Raw genomic sequence first — 20,509 nt, 5'->3', positions numbered from 1 at the left:
GTAAGGGTATTATACACCTATTTATAACACAGTTATTTATCAGACACCATAAAAAGTATGAAAAAGTACCTGTATGGTGAACTAGCTTCTCTTAGTCCCTGCCCACACTCCTTCATAGCGCCCACACTGCCAGCCACAAAACAAACGCATTTACTGGGCTACAGCCACCTCCACAGAAAAGGGAAAAAAACGTATGCACTTGGCTGTGGTGGTTGGTGGGTTCCGGGTGCAGGAGCAGTGCTAGTTCATTAAGGGATGCACATGCCTAAGTGCTCTTCGTGCCAGCTATAGCTCTTCAAGTGACAGCGTCTATTTAGTCTGCTTTTTTCAATCCACCTGCAGATGCAGGTAATCCCAAACAGTATGAAGGAGGGAGAGCAGGACACCAGAAACATTTAAATATATGTGAAATCATAAGAAACGTGTAGCCTAAATTGTATTATTGGGATCATGTTTTACAATTATTCCACTTGAGTCAACATCACAAAGGAAGACATACAATTGTTGTACACTAACATACTGTCTCACAAATGGATGGAAGTGAAAGAACAACAGCTTCATAACTCAAGCGAGGCCACATTCCTAGACTCAGCAGTGAATACACAACTGTCCTGAAGCTCTGCTTCTCGTTAGCAGTGGAGTCAACAAGAGCAACAAAGATAAACAAAATAAGATCAAGAACAACATGCAGTATTGAAAACTGGAAATATATACACAAGTAAATCCAAAAGAAACATGTGAAGGAGAAGTAGATATCCCACTAACTTACCTTGGATGTTTCATACTGCAGCCAATAGAGAGAGAGTTGAGACTTGTCCTCACCAGTAAAGAATGACCGTATGGGCTGGAAGACATTTGCAATGAATTCCTCCCCCTCCTTACTGTGACCTGGCTGCTTCCTCGACCTGGCAAGAGTGTCCATGTGCCCTATACTGTTCACTCCATAAAAGGAAAAGTCTAAATTTGATAATGGCACGTCACTGGTTTGTACGTGGTCAAAGATGGAGCTATCATCCATGGCAAGGTAGAAGAGTGATGAAGGAACTTGAAAACCGCATGGAACTCCCAAGAACTGCAAAAAGGAGTGTACTAGCTCTAGCTTCAGCTCCGTCCGGGATATTTTAATTAAAGAGGAGCCAAGTTCATCAAACACAACCTGAAAAATTAGACAAACACTAACGTAAGATCAGACCAACAGAGTCATGAGATGTATACATTCCATTACCCAACTAAAGATGTTTATTCAGTCCACCAAACCTGCATAATTTAACAGAGAAACATTAGCAAACCAAATATGCAGCATAGACACATAGTACAAACCACAAACTAAAAACAGACAGCAAAACGTATCAGAGCTGTTAACATGACATTCAGTAGAAGCTCTTACGGATGTGAGCTCGGACTCTTAAAGATTGTGTGAGTGTGTTTGCACTTTTGTTCAATTGTTTTCTTTCACGCTCTCAATTTTTGTTGCAGTTACTTTTAACCTGTCTTCATCCTCAATGAGGATCTTTTCCACATTATCAAGAAAGTCACTTTGGGGGCAGGCAACAACACTCAAGGGGCTAAGGATGCAAGTCAAAAACCAATCTACTGTCCTCTGTCCAAATCAACTACTCTATCCCTACCACTAAGGAATAAACCAAAAGGATTCAATGAACTTCTTATTAAAATGCACCAGGAGAATGGCTCCCTTCCCCTGGTGAAACAATCCAGTCTTATGCTGACTTGACAGTCTGTTTTACCAGGGTCTGATTGACTAAATACACCTAGACCAGGAGAATGACTCCCTTCTCCTGGTCAATCTGGAACAGTTTTAGACACTGTCCCTGGATAGTCCTTTGTACAAGACTTCAGAAGTCTCTCAAGGATTTATGAACGGGTTTAGGGCTTTATCCACTCTTCTTTTTATTGTTGATATTTTGTCAGGACGAGGGAAGATTACTCTCTGGACGTTCTTGGTTCTTTTGGTATCTTTCAAATGTGCTGGATTTCCCACTGTGATGAGGGAGTTCACCCCTGAAGCACTCTTGAGATTTATGGTTTTTCATGTCACCATTGCGACGAGGGAGATCACTCCTGAGGAATACTTGCCTCTTGGTTTTCTGGGTACCGCTTCTGTAACAAGGGAGATCGCTCCCGAGAAATACTTGACTTGTTTCTCTGGGTATCACTGTTAAAATGGATTTCTGAACTCTGACCTGGTGGGCAGATATTCAGAAGGCCAGCCTAGTTTCTTGGAACAGGGTAACCTCTGGACAAGCCAGACCAATCAAGGTAGTAATGGCAAGCGGTCAAGACTAGGTCTCAGGAGGGGTGAGGGTGACTGAAGGACCTCAATGAGCACACAAAGCAAGGACACTAACAAATGACTCCCAGACTGGTGTACACATATGAAAAATATAAACATATTTATTATAAGGCCATTGTAACTTCAACACACAGTAGAATAATCAAAGCAATACTAATAAACCAACACAACACTACCAATACAAAATATATACAAGACCAATGGGGTCTAAAGAGTTAAAGGTATGAAATGAGTTCACAACCTAGAGGGAGGAAAACAGGCAGTGCAAGTATTCTTTAGTCCCCTTCTGCAGCAAACACACACCTATCTAAGAGGCAGTCCGATCCCTAAGAAGAGTGGAGCCTAATGCTCAATAGTACATCCAATGCAAGCGCACTCGGTTGTTTCAATGGGCAAAACAGGGTCTCTTCAGGGGTCTCTAGCAGCTCAGGAAAGTGGGTGAGGCAATGAAGAATAGATTCCCACTATTCAGGGAGGACCTCCACTTGATGGCAGAAGCAATTCCAAGGTTCGGGAATAGTTTGCACTAGCAGTAGAAAAGAGAGGGGCCCCCAGAGGCCACTAGTGCGTAAAAATGGGTGGAGGCGCTAGGGGCCATCGGTTAGGGTTGCGATTACTCACCGACCCCAGGCGCACTCCAAACCAAACTTCGCCAGTCGGGTTCCATTCGGTTGCAGGTTCAAATGCGGCAAAAAGGATGTCTCTGCAGCTTTCAGTTCCAAAGATACAGTGATGTTTCCCAAACGTGACAGTGGTGATTTCTCTGCCCCTGATGGATGGATCAGGCCAGTTTCACTGCAGCAGGTTTCAGGGGCAAGAGGGTCACAAATGCAGCACACCTGCAAAGATCATTGCCACGGAAGGGCAACACGGTAACTGCGTATGCTCCGGTCCTGTCGCACTCGTCTCACTTCAGACCTGGGAATGCAAGTGTACGAAATTCGGTGTGAGGGTGCCGCGGACACAGAGCTAGCAGTATACCAAGTTTCGAGGGCCTCCTCGAAACGTTGGCGGAGACAGAGCAAAAGTCCTGTGTAAGCTCGTCAGCACACTGTTTGGCCCAGGAACACTTCCGAGAAGGCTTACTTGCAGGGTTTGATGAAGGTGCCGAGAACAGTTGGTCCCACTATTCCAATAGGTCAAAGCGTCTTCACAGACCTTCTAGGACGATCAGATGCAGAGGGGTCCACCGGGACAACAGCGGCCTCAGGGTGCCAAACCTTCCAGCGGTTCCTCGACTTGGCTTCTTAGAGTCAGGATACTTGGATCCTTTCCTTCGTTCAGTGAGAATTCCAGAGATCGACATGGTATGGGTGTTTGGGGCCTCCTCTTATACAGAGTCTCCTTTGCGCCAAAACGGGGATGACCCAATGGGAGATCTGCTCACAAACACACACTCCATACGTGGACCAATCACGGACCACAGTGAACTCCAGACTCTCTGGCACCCAGGATGTGTATTGGAGCTAGACGTTACAGCCCACATCCTGGAAGCACACACACAAGGCATGCAGAAGCCTGTGAAAACTTGGCGTTTCGCAGGAAAATGCATGACCAAATAAGGACTGACCCAGGTCTGCTCGACCTGGGGAAGGTGAAGGGGCAAGATGGCCAAAGGACAGGACAAAGAACCTCGTGGCATGGCCATTTTGGAGCCAGGCCACCTATTTGTGCCAAACGCGGTTACCTCGGCAGGAATGGGTTAAAAATAATGCAAAACGATAGCTGCCACTGCCCTGTCCTTGACACATCTGCACATCTCCTAAAGAAATCCTTCAGGAGTGTCTAGGGCCTTTAGAAATGACTATGAGACCCAAGTGTACTGTATTGTAAGATAAATTGCACACTTGTTACATGTTGCAGAAAAGTTGCAACATTGGAAAAGGACTAGTGGAAACAAAATCTCTCAGTACCGACTGTTTTAAGGGCATGTCCGTTTCCCCATAAGAAATGAGGGAAAAGCCCAGGGAAGTGCAGCTGAGGGCTGTGCTTCCCTGGCAAAGTCAACCTAAGGTGTTTAAACAGCAGCAAAAAGTTGGGGGGTTACACAACTGGAGGGAAAATTACATACAAAATGAAATCTTTCCTAACACTCGCCGCTCTAAGACCTAAGGACAGGGGGAACTAATCCACCCCTGGGTGAGTCTCTTGTTCAGGTCGGTTAAACATTCTGGACAACCCATCAGCATTATTATGTTGGACACCTGGCCTATGCTCAATAGTGAAGTCAAAGCTCTGCAGATTTATGGACCACCTGAGCAGCTTTGGATTCTCTCCCTTTATGCTCATGCACCTTCTTTAAAGGCTTATGGTCAGTTTGCACAGAGAAGTGGGTCCCATAGAGGTTGGGCCTCAGCTTCCTTAGGGCCCACACAACAGAGAAACACTCTTTCTCTACTATGGACCACCTGAGCGCTCTGTCCTTAAGCTGGCGACTAATGAAACCAATAGGGTGTTCCTTACCCTTCTCATCTACTTGTGATAGTACAGCTCCTATCCCAGTGTCAGAGGCATCTGTATGCACAATAAAAGGTCTTTGGTAATCAGGGGCCCAGAGAACAGGGGCCTGGCACAAGGAGTCTTAAGCCTTGGAAGGCCTTCTCACACTCTTCAGTCCAAGTTACCTTCTTGGGTTTCTTTGGAGTAGTGAGAGCAGTCAGAGGGGCAGCTATGGTGCAATAGTCTGCTTTGAAGTTTCAGTAATACCCAGTGAGTTCTAAGAAGGCTCTCAGTTGGGTCTGAGTAGTGGGGTTAGGCCAGTCTTGTATTGCTTGTACTTTACTGGGTAGAAGCTGTATCCTCCCTCCAACTACTTCATGCCCAAGGTAGACCAATGATCCTTGTCCAATCTGGCACTTACTGGCCTTTATGGTCAAGTGGGCCTTCTGAAGGGCCTGCAACACAATCCTAAGGTGTTTCACATGGTCTTCCCAGGTGGCACTGAAAACTGCTGTATCATCCAGATATGCAAGGCAGAATTCATCCAACCCATTCAACACATGATTCACAAGCCTCTGGAAAGTGGCAGGTAGATTCTTCAACCCAAAAGGCATTACCCTGAACTGGTAAAGACCCTCTGGTGTTGAGAAAGCGGTCTTCTCCTTGGCATGCTGTGCAAGGGCTATTTGCCAACAGCCTGCAGTGATGTCAAATGTGCTGAGGTACTTGGAGGCACCCAAAGTATCCACCAGCTCATCTGTTCTAGACAAAGGGTGTGCATCTGTCTTGGTGACAGCATTCAGAGCCCTGTAATCCACACAGAACCTCAACTCGGAGGAACCTGTTTTTGGAACCAAAACCACAGGGCTGGACCAAGGACTACTGGAGGGATCAATCACCCCAAGATCCAACATTTTGTTGACCTCTGTCTTAATGTAGGACCTTACTTTGTCTGACATTCTGCATCCCCTACTTTTGGTAGGTACACTGTCTCCTGTGTCAATGTCATGTTTGCACCAAGGTGTCAAACCAGGGGACTGTGAGAACAAGGGGGAAAATTGCCTAAGCACACTTTTCACCTCAGCCTGTGGTGAGGGGCCACTTGGACACCCTCAATGGAGCTGTCTGAAGGACTGCCTTGGAACAGGTCAGGGAGAGGTTCCGACTCCTCTTCCTCAACATCTGAAGCCAACAGCAGTGCTGCGATTTCATCTCTTGGGATGAAAGCCTTCACCCTATTCACATGGAACACTTTTGGAGCTCGTCCAGCCCTTCCAAGGTCCACTAAATAGTTGACCTCACCAAGTGACTCCACCACTGTGTAAGGGCCTGACCATTTGTCCTGTAAAGCTCTAGTATTCATGATTAAGACTTGCTGACCGGGTGATAAATTGATGAGGGAGGCTTTCTGGTCATACCAGTGTTTCACCAGTGCTTATCCTGCTTTTAATTTCTCACTTGCCAGACCCATCAGGTGTACCATTATTTTTCTGAGCCCTAGCACATAGTCCACTACATTGGTAGTAATGGAGGGATGGGGCATCTCCCATCCCTCCTTGACTATTGCTAAGGGTCCCCTTACAGGGTGACCAAACAGAAGCTCGAAGTGGCTGTAGCCAACAAGCATGGCAGTAGAAGGCCCATTTCCTTCTTTGGGGTTCTTCCAGAGCCCCAATCATACTTTTCAAGGTCCTGTCAAACCTTTCAACAAGACCATTGGTTTGTGGGTGGTAGGCGGATGAAAACTTATAGGTGACACCACATTCCTTCCACATGGCCTGCTGTTAGGGAGAATTCTCTGTATAGGCTAATTTCCCAAACCTAGTGAGTCCCACAGCAGCTTTGCTGGATTTTTGGGGTTTATTTGTTTCTCCTGCTAAGAGTGAGACTCTTTTTCTCCCACTCTTAGGCATGATTTGAGAATGTCCTTTGACTTTGTAATGTGTTTTATGGGCTATGGGGTTTTTTACTCCATAGGGTTTCATGTGTTTTTGGGATGTGTGTTACACAGCACACTCAGTGCAGTAACACAGGGGTGCCATAGTGACCCTCAAACATAGACTCCATACCCTGGGACTGACTACTGTCTCCCAGGACATGTAAAGTCACCATTGACTTTACTAGTCTTAAATTGTGAACAGAACCAGTACAAACCATCATATTGTGGGTACTGGTGGGGGTAATTAGATTGCCCCTGGGTCTGTTTTTCGAGGGGGCACTGTGCAGTCCCCCCGTCGAGTTTCTGGCTGGTGGCAGTGGTTACCACGCGAAATATTCCACCGGAATATTTCCTATGGGATTTTCCCATTCATTTTAAACGCACCACTTTTTTGGTGCAATGTTGAAGATACCGACGGGTTATTTATTTAATATTTATTCCCCGGTTGGGTCTTTTTGCCAGGACTCAGTTTTAAAATGGCGTTTGTGTTCGCCTCTGTAACTCCAACCCAAGTCGAGCCCTTTGTTCCACTTTTTAGCGGGCTTCTACACAGAAGCCTCCAAAAGTGGTGCCACTCTGTCTGGGTCTACAGGATGTGTGGGAGGGGGGAATAGGCACCCTGGACTGAGTTGCTACGGCAACTCAAGTCGCACTCTTGTGTGATTGGCCCAGTGGTGAGCCACCCGGCTCACCACTTAGCATGTTTGAGTGACAGTTAGGACTGATGAATGGGGGTTTTCTGCATAAAAACAGGGCTTTGGGGACTGGAACTTCAGAAGTCGCCACAGGACCTAAAGAATCCGAAGAGGGAGACGCTGAGCCGACCTGCAACGACGACACCACCGGTGGAGCCCTGCTGAACCGACTCACCACTTCCCAACGACAGAGAAGATCTTCTTCCTGGAGAGTCTTCTTCATTTGAACTGGTGGGGTTAACCAGTTTGCCCTCTTTTCGCCTTCCTGGACCGTCTCGTGGTCGAATCGCCCGTGCCAAGCACTCTGGCGGCCGGATAGCCACGCTTCACCACTACCGCAAATAAAAGGGTAGTACCTTTTAACAGGGAAACTCCGCGGCTGGTTTCTTCCCTGGCAGTGCAACCACCTCCAGCTTTCCTCCACGTCCAGATCTTCTCTTCCCCTGGACGAAGCACCAACTTGCACCCGCTGCCAGGAACAACTGCCCCCGCTGGAGCTTTTTCACCATTTCAGGTGCTGTGTCCCGCCTGGTCTCCCTGGCAACAGACTGTTCAAGGTGTCCCGTAAATCCTTGACTCTCTATCCTGGGGTGACATGGGACCTGTTAACTAACTTTTCTGAACTGATCCAACTCCTTTTTGAACTATCTGCAAAGACTTTTAAAGTGTACTTCAACTGTGTGATCTTGGGCACATTCCGCCTTGCTCTCTCCAAGAGTGGGCCTGGCCTATGAACTTTCTTTCTCTACAGTAGACTCTGCCTTTCTTGACTTGCTGTGGGTCTTTTAAAAGTGTTGGTATTGTGTGCTTTCCTAATTTTGCCTTTTCCCTCCCTTTTTAAATAATTATTGGAGTGCCATCTTGGTTAAGCGCTCACCTCTGTATTAATAAGTGGTATTCTTTTACTAAGACTTGTCGAATAATTAATCAGGGAGGTGTATATATTTCTAGTGACTGTGTTTGAACTTGCTTGACATATTAGTGCCAGTGTATTTTTACAAGTGTGTTTTTAAATAAATAATTATATACTTTTATACCCAAGCTCTGGTCAGTGTTTGCTTGTGCTACTGTATTTTTGTACCTCATGTGTATGCTCTATATACTGCCTAACTCTTCTTGAGAGAAGTCTGACTGCTCAGCCACAGCTACCAGGTAAATCTGGGTGGTACAGACTGCTACCAATTGGGTTTACTGCCAACACCTGTAGTCTTAAACTTTTTGCAGTGGTCCCTAAGGGAACTGCACAGGTTTCTGCCTAACACTTGCATATATTTAGACAAAGTTGCTGCATCTATCAGACACAACTTCTTTAGGGAAGCCAACCCTAGTAAATATGCCAAGTAAAGCTTTTGCAACTGACTTGGCAGTCTCAGGTTTTAATGGGATGGCTTCAGGATATCTGGTTGCATGGTCGACCAGCACCAGGATAAACCTATTGCCTGAGGATGTTTGAGGGTCAAGGGGACTAACAATGTCAATCCCTATCCTCTCAAATGGTACTCCCACCACAGGGAGTGGTGCCAATGGAGCTTGGATTGTTGTGCCACTCTTTCCAGATAGCTGGCAGGTGGCACAACTCCTGCAGTGACTTTCTACTTGCACCCCCATCTTGGGCCAGTAGAAATACATGGATGACCTTTGCTTGGTTCTCTTGATGCCAAGGTGACCAGCAAGGGGCTCTTCATGCGCCAAATGCAGGAGGAAGGGTCTCACAGGAAGGGGAACTACCAACCTCCTATGGTCTCCTTCTGTAGACTTGTAGGCTCACTATACAGGAGCCCACCTTTCTAATAAATCCTATGTGTCCCAGGAGGCTTACTCTCAAGCTGGGCATAGGCCTCTTCTCCTTAGGCCTTCCAGAGATGGGCACTCACGTTGGCCTTTACTGAATTTTTCCCTTTTAGGACCTCCTTCTACTAAAAGGTCCTTTAGTTCAGGATGGTCATTGGGGTCAAATACTTCAGGTACCACCACTTCCTTGTCAGGTCCTGGTGGTTGACCAAATACCTCCACCTCAGTGGTAGGTGAGTTAGGGGGGATATTTTCTTTACCACTTCTGTCTTTTCTGACTCCTTTAGCCTTGGGTCTCCCCTTTGGCTTGGGAAAAGCAATGGTCTAGGCCAGAGCAGCCCTTGTTTGAGACCTTGTGCAGGGTCTTTCATGAGCCCTAAAGCTTTGAGATAATTTCCCAGCAAGACCTTCCCTGGGACATCTCTCTGAATGCTCACTGGAATCCTGACTACTGTACCATTTAAAGTAAGATTTACAGGTATTACTGGGAACTGGAGAGGTGGGCCATGAGCTAACTTAGTGGGCATCAGAGGAGCTCTGGCAACTTTCTCTGGGTCTACCAAGGTAGAATTCACTACAGTCCTGCTACACCCACTATCCCCAAGGGCATGAGTATCTACTCCATTGATCAGCACACTGTCCTTAAAGAAGTGCATGGTATTGTCTGGTATCCTAGCATAAGCCTCTTGAGACGTTTGGCTCTCAGGAACCCAGGGAAACTAAGACTGCCTCAGAATCTATCCCACCGGGGAAGGAATCTGAGGAGAAGAATGCTCCTGTAATCTCTTCTTCCTCATAGGAGGAGAAGGCCAGATTAGCAGAGTGGACCCCCAAGGTTTTGCCTTACATCTGGGATCCCCCTACACATGGTCACTTGCTCCACAAGATCCACTGGGTCTGTGGACATAGGGAGGCTTACTGTAACCTGAGTTCTGCTTTGGAGGATAACCTACACTACCCTGTCAGTTATCTGGTGACTTACTCTTATTTTTCTTTTTGTGGCCCTTTTGGGAGGAAGTGTTATCAGATCCCCCCACGCTCCTTATCTTTGGGCTCCCCCCCTCCTCCTGCTTACCAGGATGAGTCCTGTCCCTGTGGGACACTCTATGTGACACCCACAAATCTACTGCTATGGCCAGCTTCTTAGGATCTAACTTCTTTGAATCTGCCAAATGCTGCTTAAGCTCAGGGGAACAAGATGCAAAAATATGTTCACGCATGACAAGACATATCATACCCTCAAAGGTGCAGACCTTATAACCTTCAATCCAGCCAGTCAAGTTTTTCAAGGATTCGGTTACATAAGAGACCTAAGTACTTCCTTCTTTCTTTTTGTACTCTCTGAATCTCTTGAAGTATTGGGCAGGAGTCTTTCTAAACTTTAAGATGAGAGTTTGCTTCAACATTGCAAAATCTGCTCTCTCAGCCTTTTATATTTCCATAATGGCACTGCAGCCAGAATGGGGCAGTCTGCTAAGCAATCATGCAATGTTATCAGCATTGTCAACCTGTTGAACTTCACATGCATACTCAAATGTATTCAACCAGTCCATAATGTCATTGTTTTCATCATACAAACTGAGCAGATCTTTAGGAAACCTTGGATGAGAGGAGGACCCAGACCCGTGTCCAGGACCCTTGGATCCATTGGAAGCCTGAATCTTGGCCCGTTCCAACTGGTGATCCCTGTCCTTCTGTTTTTCTGCCAGCTCTATCTTCAGCTTGGCCATGTTAAATTCAAGCTCCTTCTGCCTAAACAGCGGCTCTTGCTTCTTGAATTCAAGCCTGACCTCAGCACTGGCAGAGGAAACATTGGACATCACATCATCTATGTCCTCATGGGCACCATGAATGAGGGCAGTAACAGAACTGTCAGTTCTGTCAGTGGGAGCAGCCCCATCTCCTTCTGCACCTTCATCAGAAGCTATGGCACTGAGTTGGGACTCTTGCCATTCCATGATTCTCTGGACCATTTCCATGTTTGTGCCTTGAGCTGGTAAACCCATCTCAGCACATATCTTTCTTAATGTTTCAGATCTAGAAGTATTTAAGGTTAACAAGGTACTTGTTTCCATAATGTTAGATAGGTCTATGGCCTTTTCTAGTTATACTATAACAATTCACTATGTTTCCTGGGTAGGAATAACTTGAAATGCCTTCACTAGTGTGCAACACTGGATACCTTCAGTCCTATCCCACCGCTGTACACCAATTTGTTAAGATGGATTTCTGAACTCTGACCTGGTGGGAAGATGTTCAGAAGCCCAGCCTAGTTTCTTGAAACAGGGTAACCTCTGGACAAGCCAGACCAATCAAAGGAGCAATGGCAGGCAAGACTAGGTCTCAGGAGGGGTGAGGGTGAGTGAAGGACCTCAATGAGCACACAAAGCAAGGACACTTACAAATGACTCCCAGACAGGTGTATACATATCAAAAATATAAACACATTACAAGGCCTTTGTAACTTCAACACACAGTAGAATAATCAAAGCAATACTTTTTAAAAAAATGTTTTATTGAATATAGTTGAAATTACATCAACTTTTTCAATTTATAAGAAATAGAAAAATCCATAAACATCAAATCCAAGTAGAAATAAGATTCATAAAAATTCACAAAATGCTAAAATATCATCATTCAAATTTATCGGAAAGAGATAAGCAAAGGAGCCTCTTTTTTTTTTTTTTTTTTTTTTAACTTCGTTCCATATTCAAGGCTTTTAAAAAATTGATGGTTGCAATTCTTATGCTCATACATTCAGTGGCTGCCAAGGCAATCCATCTATTTCTAGGATCAATTTGTGCAAAATACGCAAAGTGGTTAACAAAGTGCAATCTTCTTAAAGTGGTAAGTGCAGGACAGTCCAATAATAAGTGTTGTAGAGTTTCTACAATCGTTATATTTTTGCAAAACCTACACCAGTTGAGGTCAGAGGGAATTTGCTTTCTTCTTGTTTTAACCTCACGGGTGGGCCAGATGTTAAGCCGCAAACGAAGAATGGCCGTTCTTATAGCAGCAGATGGTGCCAAGCGTAAATAAGCAGCAGTGTCTTTATAACGCTTGGGTCCAAAGATTGTAGAATCAAAGTCTTTGTAGGTTAAACACTGAGTTCTAGTGTCAATCCAGTCCATCATATACACCTTCTTCTTTGCTTGCTCCGGATGAAATACAAGAAGCTCAAGTGATATGTCAGCGTTCACCATGATTGATAAAATTTTTGTAGACCAATGTCTCGGAAATTCTTCTACGGAGATAAGCAAATAGCTAGAGATGGAAGATAGTGTGGAATTATCACATGTGGATAACAAGCATTTGCGAAATAAGGCACATAGACGCCACTTGTATAAGGCAGTTAAAGAGGTTAATCCCAAATAATAGCGTATCAGCACACCAGGAATACACTGTGGAAGATGTAAAGTTGCACGCCAAAACTTAGCTTCTAATAAATTGAGAAAACCTGGGGGAACAATTAACGTTTCTAAACCATAAAGGATGGTTGCTACAACATTCTGGTTCCAATATGTGATGGCAGATTTGATAGAGAATTTGCCATATTTGAAAACAATTACTCGTGTTTGACAGATTGCCGTGACTAGCTTGTGTTTAATTTTGTTCAGGTGCGAGTCTAGCGTTGGACAGCCATCGAAAATTAGGCCCAAGTAAACGTAATTTGGTACCATCTTTATGGGTATTCCCTCAATTTGCCATTCTAACAAGTGTTTGCGTAAACCTTTAGAACATACGTGACAATTTGCGTTTTCCCAGTGTTTACTACTAGTTCCTTTTTCTTTAAAATAGGAACATAGTGCTGACAAGAGATTACGTAAACCACTGAGAGTTTTAGACACTAAAACAAGATCATCCGCATACCACAAGGCACACATTTTTACACCGTTCAGTTTAGGAGCATCAGTTGTTATTTTGCTAAAGATCCAGCGTACATCATTAATAAAACAATTGAACAGGGCGGATGCTAAAATGCACCCCTGTTTCAGCCCTCTAAATGTTGGAACTGGGGATGAAAGAAGACCCTCAGAGTTTAATCTCACATAGACCTTTGTGTGTGAATTGAGGCCAAAAATGATATCAATAAGAGTTGGAGGACAATCCGCTTTGAATAACTTATCTATGAGTTTTGGTCTTGAGACCAAATCAAAAGCGGAGTGGAGATCCACAAACACAAAATATCTGGCTTGTCTCTTGTTAAATGCTTGTTGTCTTATAGCATTTAAAGCAATTAAATTGATGCCAGTACCTAAACCAGCGACAAAACCAGTTTGTGCTGGGTCCCGTTGATTTGCTTTATTTGACCAAACATTAAAATCTCTTAACACCAACCTGGAGAATATTTTGCCTGGAACATCCAGTAGCGTTATTGGACGATAGCTTTTAGTGTCCATTCGATCGCCTTTTTTATAGATCGGAATGATCACAGAAGAGCGCCATGAATCAGGAATGTTTTTGGTTTGTATAATGTGGTGAAAAGCATTGTTCAAGATTAGTGCCCATTCTGTTATATTTTGTTTGAGCATTAAATTAGTAAGTCCATCCAGGCCTGCTGCTCTAGACGATGAAGATAATTTAATAAAATCTTGAATAATAGATCTTGTGCAGCGCAAAGCCCACCCATTTATAGAGCTGCTGTTGTACTTATAGCAAGTCATCTTGGAGTCGTCGTATAGAGTAGAAAAATGCATGACACCGATTCAGATACTCCATTGAGTTGTGCATGACCTTGGGGTGATGTGTTACATTTGTTCAACAACTCCCAAACCAAGGCAGAATTTTTGCTACGACAAGCTACCAAAAAGTGTTCACTATCTATTTGATACATGGTTGCTCGCCTCATGCGAACCCAATTTCGATATCTCGATGTAGCAACCTTAACTGCCTTAATTTGATCAATCAGGGGGAGTTTGCGATGATTTCTGATCTCTCTTCTGTAAGCCTTCTTTCTTTCACAGAGAGCTAGATCAAACCCATGCACATGTCTTTTAGCTAATTTACTATGAATGGGGTAAAGATTCGCGAAAGTGCTTAACACATCTATATACGAACCAGTCTTATGTAACCGTTGATTGTCTAGAATAGCACCATTCAGAGCTAGTAATTTATTAACAGACCATTTGAAGCGGTTTTTGCCATTATTGACAGATACAGGCTGATTATAGTAAAATGCAATTTTCGAATGATTTTCAATTTCAACCGCCCAAAATAGTGCTAAAAGATGGTGATCACTGGATGACTGTTTTACTATGATAAATTTGGTGGTATTCATAAAGATGCTATTGGACATAAAGATGTAATCAATCGTGGATTTTGAGTTGCCTCTCTCCCAGGTGTTCATTGGGGGAATGTCACCTATAATCGCACCATTTGCCATCTTTAAGTCATGATCTTCCATAAAGGAGATCCATTTTGCACCCTCACGATTCTTATTCCTTATGTGCGAATCAAAGCAAGAAAGGTTCAAATCACCCATAAGTAAGATTCCAGAGATATTATTTTGTGCAGAAATGTACTCGAAGAGAAGATAAAGCGCATCATAAAAGCTGTCATCATTGATTCCTACCGGATTCCTGTAAAGATTAATAAGTGCGTATATCTGTGAGTTGAAGGAGATTTTAACCAATTGCATACATTTATTTGGTGCTTTCCAGGGGGATATCTTTAAACCCTTACTCACTTTCACTGCAACTAACAGTCCAGATGTAGGTCTACCTTTATCAGCTTGGACTGCTGGCAGCAGACTAATCTCATGGTCATCCCATATAGGGGGATTTACTAGCCACGTTTCTTGCAAGGCCACTATGTCATAAGTGTTTAACTGGTTGTTTAAAGTCCACTACAGATGAGAATAGCCTCTGGTATTCCAGCTAGCAAGCGAAAGTTCAGTAATGGGAATAACTGCTCGTGGTTATGAGTGAGAATTACCGGATGCTCTGGGATCTAATGGAGATTCTTTAGTACAAAAATTGCAGGCACATGACGGTGCAAGAGTAGTACCTACAATAGATTTATTACCATCAATCTCCTTAGACTGCTGACGTGCTGGATCTTGGGCTAGTAAAAAGCCAAGATTGAATAAATCCATTCTGGCGTTCCATAAAGTATTACGAACGATTCCAGACTTTATCCAGAGTCTAACGATGGAAAGATTCTTGTCACAAAGGAACTCAACTTGATCCAAATCAGTGGAAGATATGGCATCCAAACCCTCTATATCTCCAAATATATTTAAAACACTAGCACAACATAAGTCGTACTTTGGAAAGGACCCATCGCGACACTTCAAAATTAAAGTATGGAATAGATTGAGTTTCTTTGAGAATGCAATGCTATCGTCATTTATGTAAGGTTTAGTGCCACCATTACGTAAATCAGAATTTCTCTTATTGTTTTGTTTTGGAGGTTTCTTGAGGACAATTCCTATTACAGTGAGATGGTTTGGGATTCATACAATTATCTGTTCTGATTTTAAGAAACGAAGCTTCATTTTGGGTATTGTGAAAGGGGTTATGTGTTTGAAGGGATTGATCAATGGCATGTGAAGCTTCGTGAACACCTCAGAAATTTTTTTTAGTAGATAAGAGTCTACTGCGGCACTTAATGAGCTTAAACGATCTTCAACTCCCACTGTAGAGGTGGCAGAGGGAGGTAACTTACTAGCACCTGTATTGATGACACCGCATTGAGTAGATAATGTTGTTTGTACAACAGGAAGGAATTGTTTTATTTGTATATTATCAGGTTTAGATGTTAACAGATGTACCAACTCATTCAAGGGATCATACATAAGAGGCGACATACGAACCTCCTTTAAAGCAACTTGAGAAGATGGAAAATTGGCTGGCAAGGCTTTAACAACAGGGGATTTGCCGGCCGTAGCGACTAATTCGCTATTCGTAATCACATCGCAGATATCTGGAGGGGCAGCAGCACTGCGAACAGCAATTTCCGTCACCGCCAAAGCTTTTTTATTTCTTTGTGTAGCTTTGGTTGAGACAGATTTTGTTTTTTTGTTGTTCACTAGTAAGGATCTAATTTTTTGTGAGTTTTGGTTGACGCCCCCCTGATGTTTGCAGGCTGCAGGTTGAACATCACTCTTCACAGGAGAAGCAACACTGATCCAGGACTCATTGATTTTTGAAGTCACAATTTCCTCCACACATTCAATCGGACGGATCATTTTAGAAAATGTTGGCAATACTGAGGTAGTAGTCAGAGGGTTTCGAGTCAAACTTTCTAAATGTGAGAGACGTTGCGTAATGGGTACCCCAGAGTGTTCATTTAAACCTTGATAAGATAACAAATGAGATTCAAGATGGACTACTCTTTGTTCCAGGTTTCCTAATGAGAGACTTTTAGAGCATTTAAGTGAGGTGTCTTTCATCCAATCACTTATATGGTCTAGCTTAACAGTTTGTACAGCTATCTTCTGTTCTAAAGAGTCAAAAAGCTTAACTAGAGTGGACATAGTAGTGTTAATGGCCCCCAAAGTGATTTCTAATAAGGCAGGATTAGCCGAGGGAGCAAAAGATTGTTGTTTCCTGTCAGTAGTTTGACAGCGGCGGGGGGTAGGATGTAAAAAAGACACCTCCTCATCCAGTCTTATTGAATCCATGGAGCATGGTTGTGCATAGTCAGTCATTATTGAAGCTCTTGAACTTTCTAAGTCCCTGCATTCAGGAGAATTTTGACAGGGAGGTGATATGGATTTATTTGGACTGACATGTCCCACGTCTTCGATAATTACTGAGGCCAACGAGACGTTCTTAGTCGGAATATCTCGTGCTGCATTATGGCTTTCAATTGTCGTGTCTTCAATATGAAGAGTCGACTCTTCTAAAACAGTAGCAAAGGTTTGAACAGGTTTAATAGGTTTAATAGGAGAATGAGGTACAGTTAATAAAGTTTGATCCGAAATAGTAGAACTCAAAGGGAGTGTGGGAGTCTCATTGTTAAGGGTAGGATATTGATTTGGAGTTACACTACCTGGACAACAATTAGGTAGCGGTGTATTCGAAGAAACCTTCACAAGAGATGCCAAGTCAATCGGATCAGACATTGCTATATCACCTGACTTTATCTCATAAAACTTACAAATGTCGTGTTGAGTGGGCGTTTTATTAATTGGGGTTAAAATAATATTTTTCTTAGAAATACGAGTTCGACTTTTGGTCTTTTCCTGTGATTTTGGAATATTTTGGTTCACGGGCGTCTTGGAAAGCAGAGCTAGATCCGGTAGATTAGGCATTGAACTTGGAGAGGTAACCATGGGGTCTCTAGTGATCTCCGATGGCATACCTGTTTTCAGGGTAAACATGAAATGATTTATATCAAATCGTTAAAGATTAATACATTTTTCTTCTTTGATAAAATGCAAGGCACCAAACTCAAATATTAATAGCAATAAGAACTGATAAAATTTCAAACACTCATCAATTCGGGATTTAAGCGATTTATGTTAGTAGGTGCAGCGGCAATAAACAGTACCTGAGGCAGTATGGTAAAATGCCACCATCCGCCAAACAGCCGCACAACAGCCGGTGGACTTGACGCCACAGGGCTTATCGCCGCAAGGGTGGCTCTGGCGCAGCTTTGAGTGCGCTGCCGGGTCACGTGATCGCCCACGTGATGTGGGCTAACTCCGCCTCCACCAGGAAGCGGAACGGTGCAGGCAAGAGCAAAGCTCGCAGTGCCTGTAGCGTTTTGGAAGCAGGTCCAAAGTTCCAGAGAGCAGAGAGGGATGACAGGAGTCCGCTCCTGTAGCACGCCAAATTCTGGTGGGCAGAAGCAAATACGCCGCTCGGGCGGCTCTGGCGCAGCTTTGAGTGCGCTGCCGGGTCACGTGATCGCCCACGTGATGTGGGCTAACTCCGCCTCCACCAGGAAGCGGAACGGTGCAGGCAAGAGCAAAGCTCGCAGTGCCTGTAGCGTTTTGGAAGCAGGTCCAAAGTTCCAGAGAGCAGAGAGGGATGACAGGAGTCCGCTCCTGTAGCACGCCAAATTCTGGTGGGCAGAAGCAAATACGCCGCTCAGGCGGCTCTGGCGCAGCTTTGAGTGCGCTGCCGGGTCACGTGATCGCCCACGTGATGTGGGCTAACTTCACCTCCACCAGGAAGCAGACCGGTGCAGGCAAGAGCAAAGCTCGCAGTGCCTGTAGCGTTTTGGAAGCAGGTTCAAAGTTCCAGAGAGCAGAGAGGGATGACAGGAGTCCGCTCCTGTAGCACGCCAAATTCTGGTGGGTAGAAGCAAATACGCCGCTCGGGCGGCTCTGGCACAGCTTTGAGTGCGCTGCCGGGTCACGTGATCACCCACGTGATGTGGGCTAACTCCGCCTCCACCAGGAAGCGGAACGGTGCAGGCAAGAGCAAAGCTTGCAGTGCCTGTAGCGTTTTGGAAGCAGGTCCAAAGTTCCAGAGAGCAGAGAGGGATGGCAGGAGTCCGCTCCTGTAGCATGCCAAATTCTGGTGGGCAGAAGCAAATACCAATACTAATAAACCAACAAAACACTACCAATACAAAATATATACAAGACCAATGGGGTCTAAAGGGTTAAGGGCACAACATGAGTTCACAACCTAGAGGGAGGAAAACAGGCAGTGCAAGTAGTCTTTAATCCCCTTCTGCATCAAACACACACCTAAGAAGAGTGGAGCCTTATGCTCAATAGTACATGCAATGCAAGCGCACGCGGTTGTTTCAATGGGCAAAACGGGGTATCTTCAGGGGTCTCTAGCAGCTTAGGAAGATGGGTGAGGCGATGAAGAATAGATTCCCACTATTCAGGGAGGACATCCACTTGAAGGCAGAGGCAATTCCAAGGTTCAGGAATAGTTCGCTAGTTTGCACTAGCAGTAGAAAGGAGAGGAGCCCCCAGGGGCCACTCATGTGTAAAAATGGGTGGAGGTTCTAGGGGCCACTGGTTAGGGCTGCCATTACTCACCGACCCCAGGTGCACTCCGGCCCAAACTTCGCCAGCCGGGTTCCTTTCGGTTGCAGGTTCAAATGCAGCAAAAAGGGCGTTTCCGCGGCTTTCAGTTCTGAAGATACAGTGATGATTCCCAAACGGGACAGTGCCGATTTCTCCGCTCCTGATGGATGGATCAGGACAGTTTTACTGCAGCAGGCTTCAGGGGCAAGAGGGTCACAAATGCAGCGCACCTGCAAAGATCGTTGCCGCGGCAGGGCAACCCAGTAACCGTGTATGCTCCGGTCCTGGCGCACGCGTCTCACTTAAGACCTGGGAATGCCAAGTGTACAAAATTCGGTGTGAGGGTGCCGTGGACACAGAGCTAGCAGTATAGCAAGTTCTGAGGGCCTCCTCGAAATGGCAGAAAAACGGAGAGGACCCAATGGGAGATCTGCTCACAAACACACACTCCATACTTGGACCAATCACGGACCACGGTGGTCGCAGGCATTCATAGCACTGCAGACTCTCTGGCACCCAGGATGTGTATTGGAGCTAGATGTTCCAGCCCACATCCTGGAAGCACACACACAAGGCATGCAGAAGCCTGCAAAAGCTTGGTGTTTCGCGGGAAAATGCATGACCAAATAAGGAGTGACCCGGGTCTGCTCGACCTGGGGAAGGTGAAGGAGCAAGATGGCCAAAGGACAGGACAAAGAACCTTGTGGCATGGCCAGTTTGGAGCCAGGCCACCTATTCGTGCCAAACGCGGTTAACATGGCAGGAAAGGGTTAAAAATAATGCGAAAAGATAGCTGCCACCAGTCCTGACCATGACACATCTGCACAGTTCATAAAAAGTCCAGCCAGAGTTTCTAGGGCCTTTGGAAATGACTAGAGACCCAAGTGTGCTGTATGGTAAGATACATTGCACACGTGTTACATTTTGCACAAATTTGCAACATGAGGAAAAGACTAAGGGAAACAAAGTCTCCCAGTACTGACTGGTTTAAGGGCATGTCAGTTTCCCCATAAAAAGTGAGCCAAAGCCCAGAGGAGTGCAGCTGAAGGCTGTGCTTCTCTGGCAAAGTCAGTCAATGGTGTTTAAACAGCAGCAAAAAGTTTGGGGGTTGACACATGGAGGGAAAATTACATACAATTATGAAATCGTTCCTAACAGCCGTGGCTTCTGGGAACAAGGGTTTAGGGAGGTCTTTCACGGGACAGGAGTCCTTATCTCCATGAGAGGAGTCTCTCCCTATGAGGTCCTCCTGCTTTTTACCACCCCTAGGGGGGATTATTGGCTAGTCAACTCACCTCCCTGGCCTCATAGTGAACGGCTCCCCTTTGGGGCCAAGTGACGAGAACCGTGAATCGTCACATAGGGTATTGGCTTACTTATTCAGACAAAGAGAACAT

General features: G+C 44.9%; 1 protein-coding gene across 1 annotated transcript in view; it reads right to left on the bottom strand.

Annotated features, from left to right (window-relative positions):
- Positions 1 to 20,509, bottom strand: part of NRDE2 (NRDE-2, necessary for RNA interference, domain containing) — a 746,570-nt gene that overhangs the window by 120,060 nt on the left and 606,001 nt on the right. Inside the window, exon 10 of the mRNA XM_069637454.1 lies at positions 770 to 1,156. Coding sequence (XP_069493555.1) covers positions 770 to 1,156 — 387 coding nt within the window. The remainder of the gene's footprint in view (positions 1 to 769; positions 1,157 to 20,509) is intronic.

The sequence above is a fragment of the Ambystoma mexicanum genome, chromosome 14 (assembly GCF_040938575.1).
Source record: "Ambystoma mexicanum isolate Mex_15411 chromosome 14, UKY_AmexF1_1, whole genome shotgun sequence".
Taxonomy (NCBI): domain Eukaryota; kingdom Metazoa; phylum Chordata; class Amphibia; order Caudata; family Ambystomatidae; genus Ambystoma; species Ambystoma mexicanum.
This window is presented reverse-complemented; position numbering and strand designations above follow the sequence as displayed.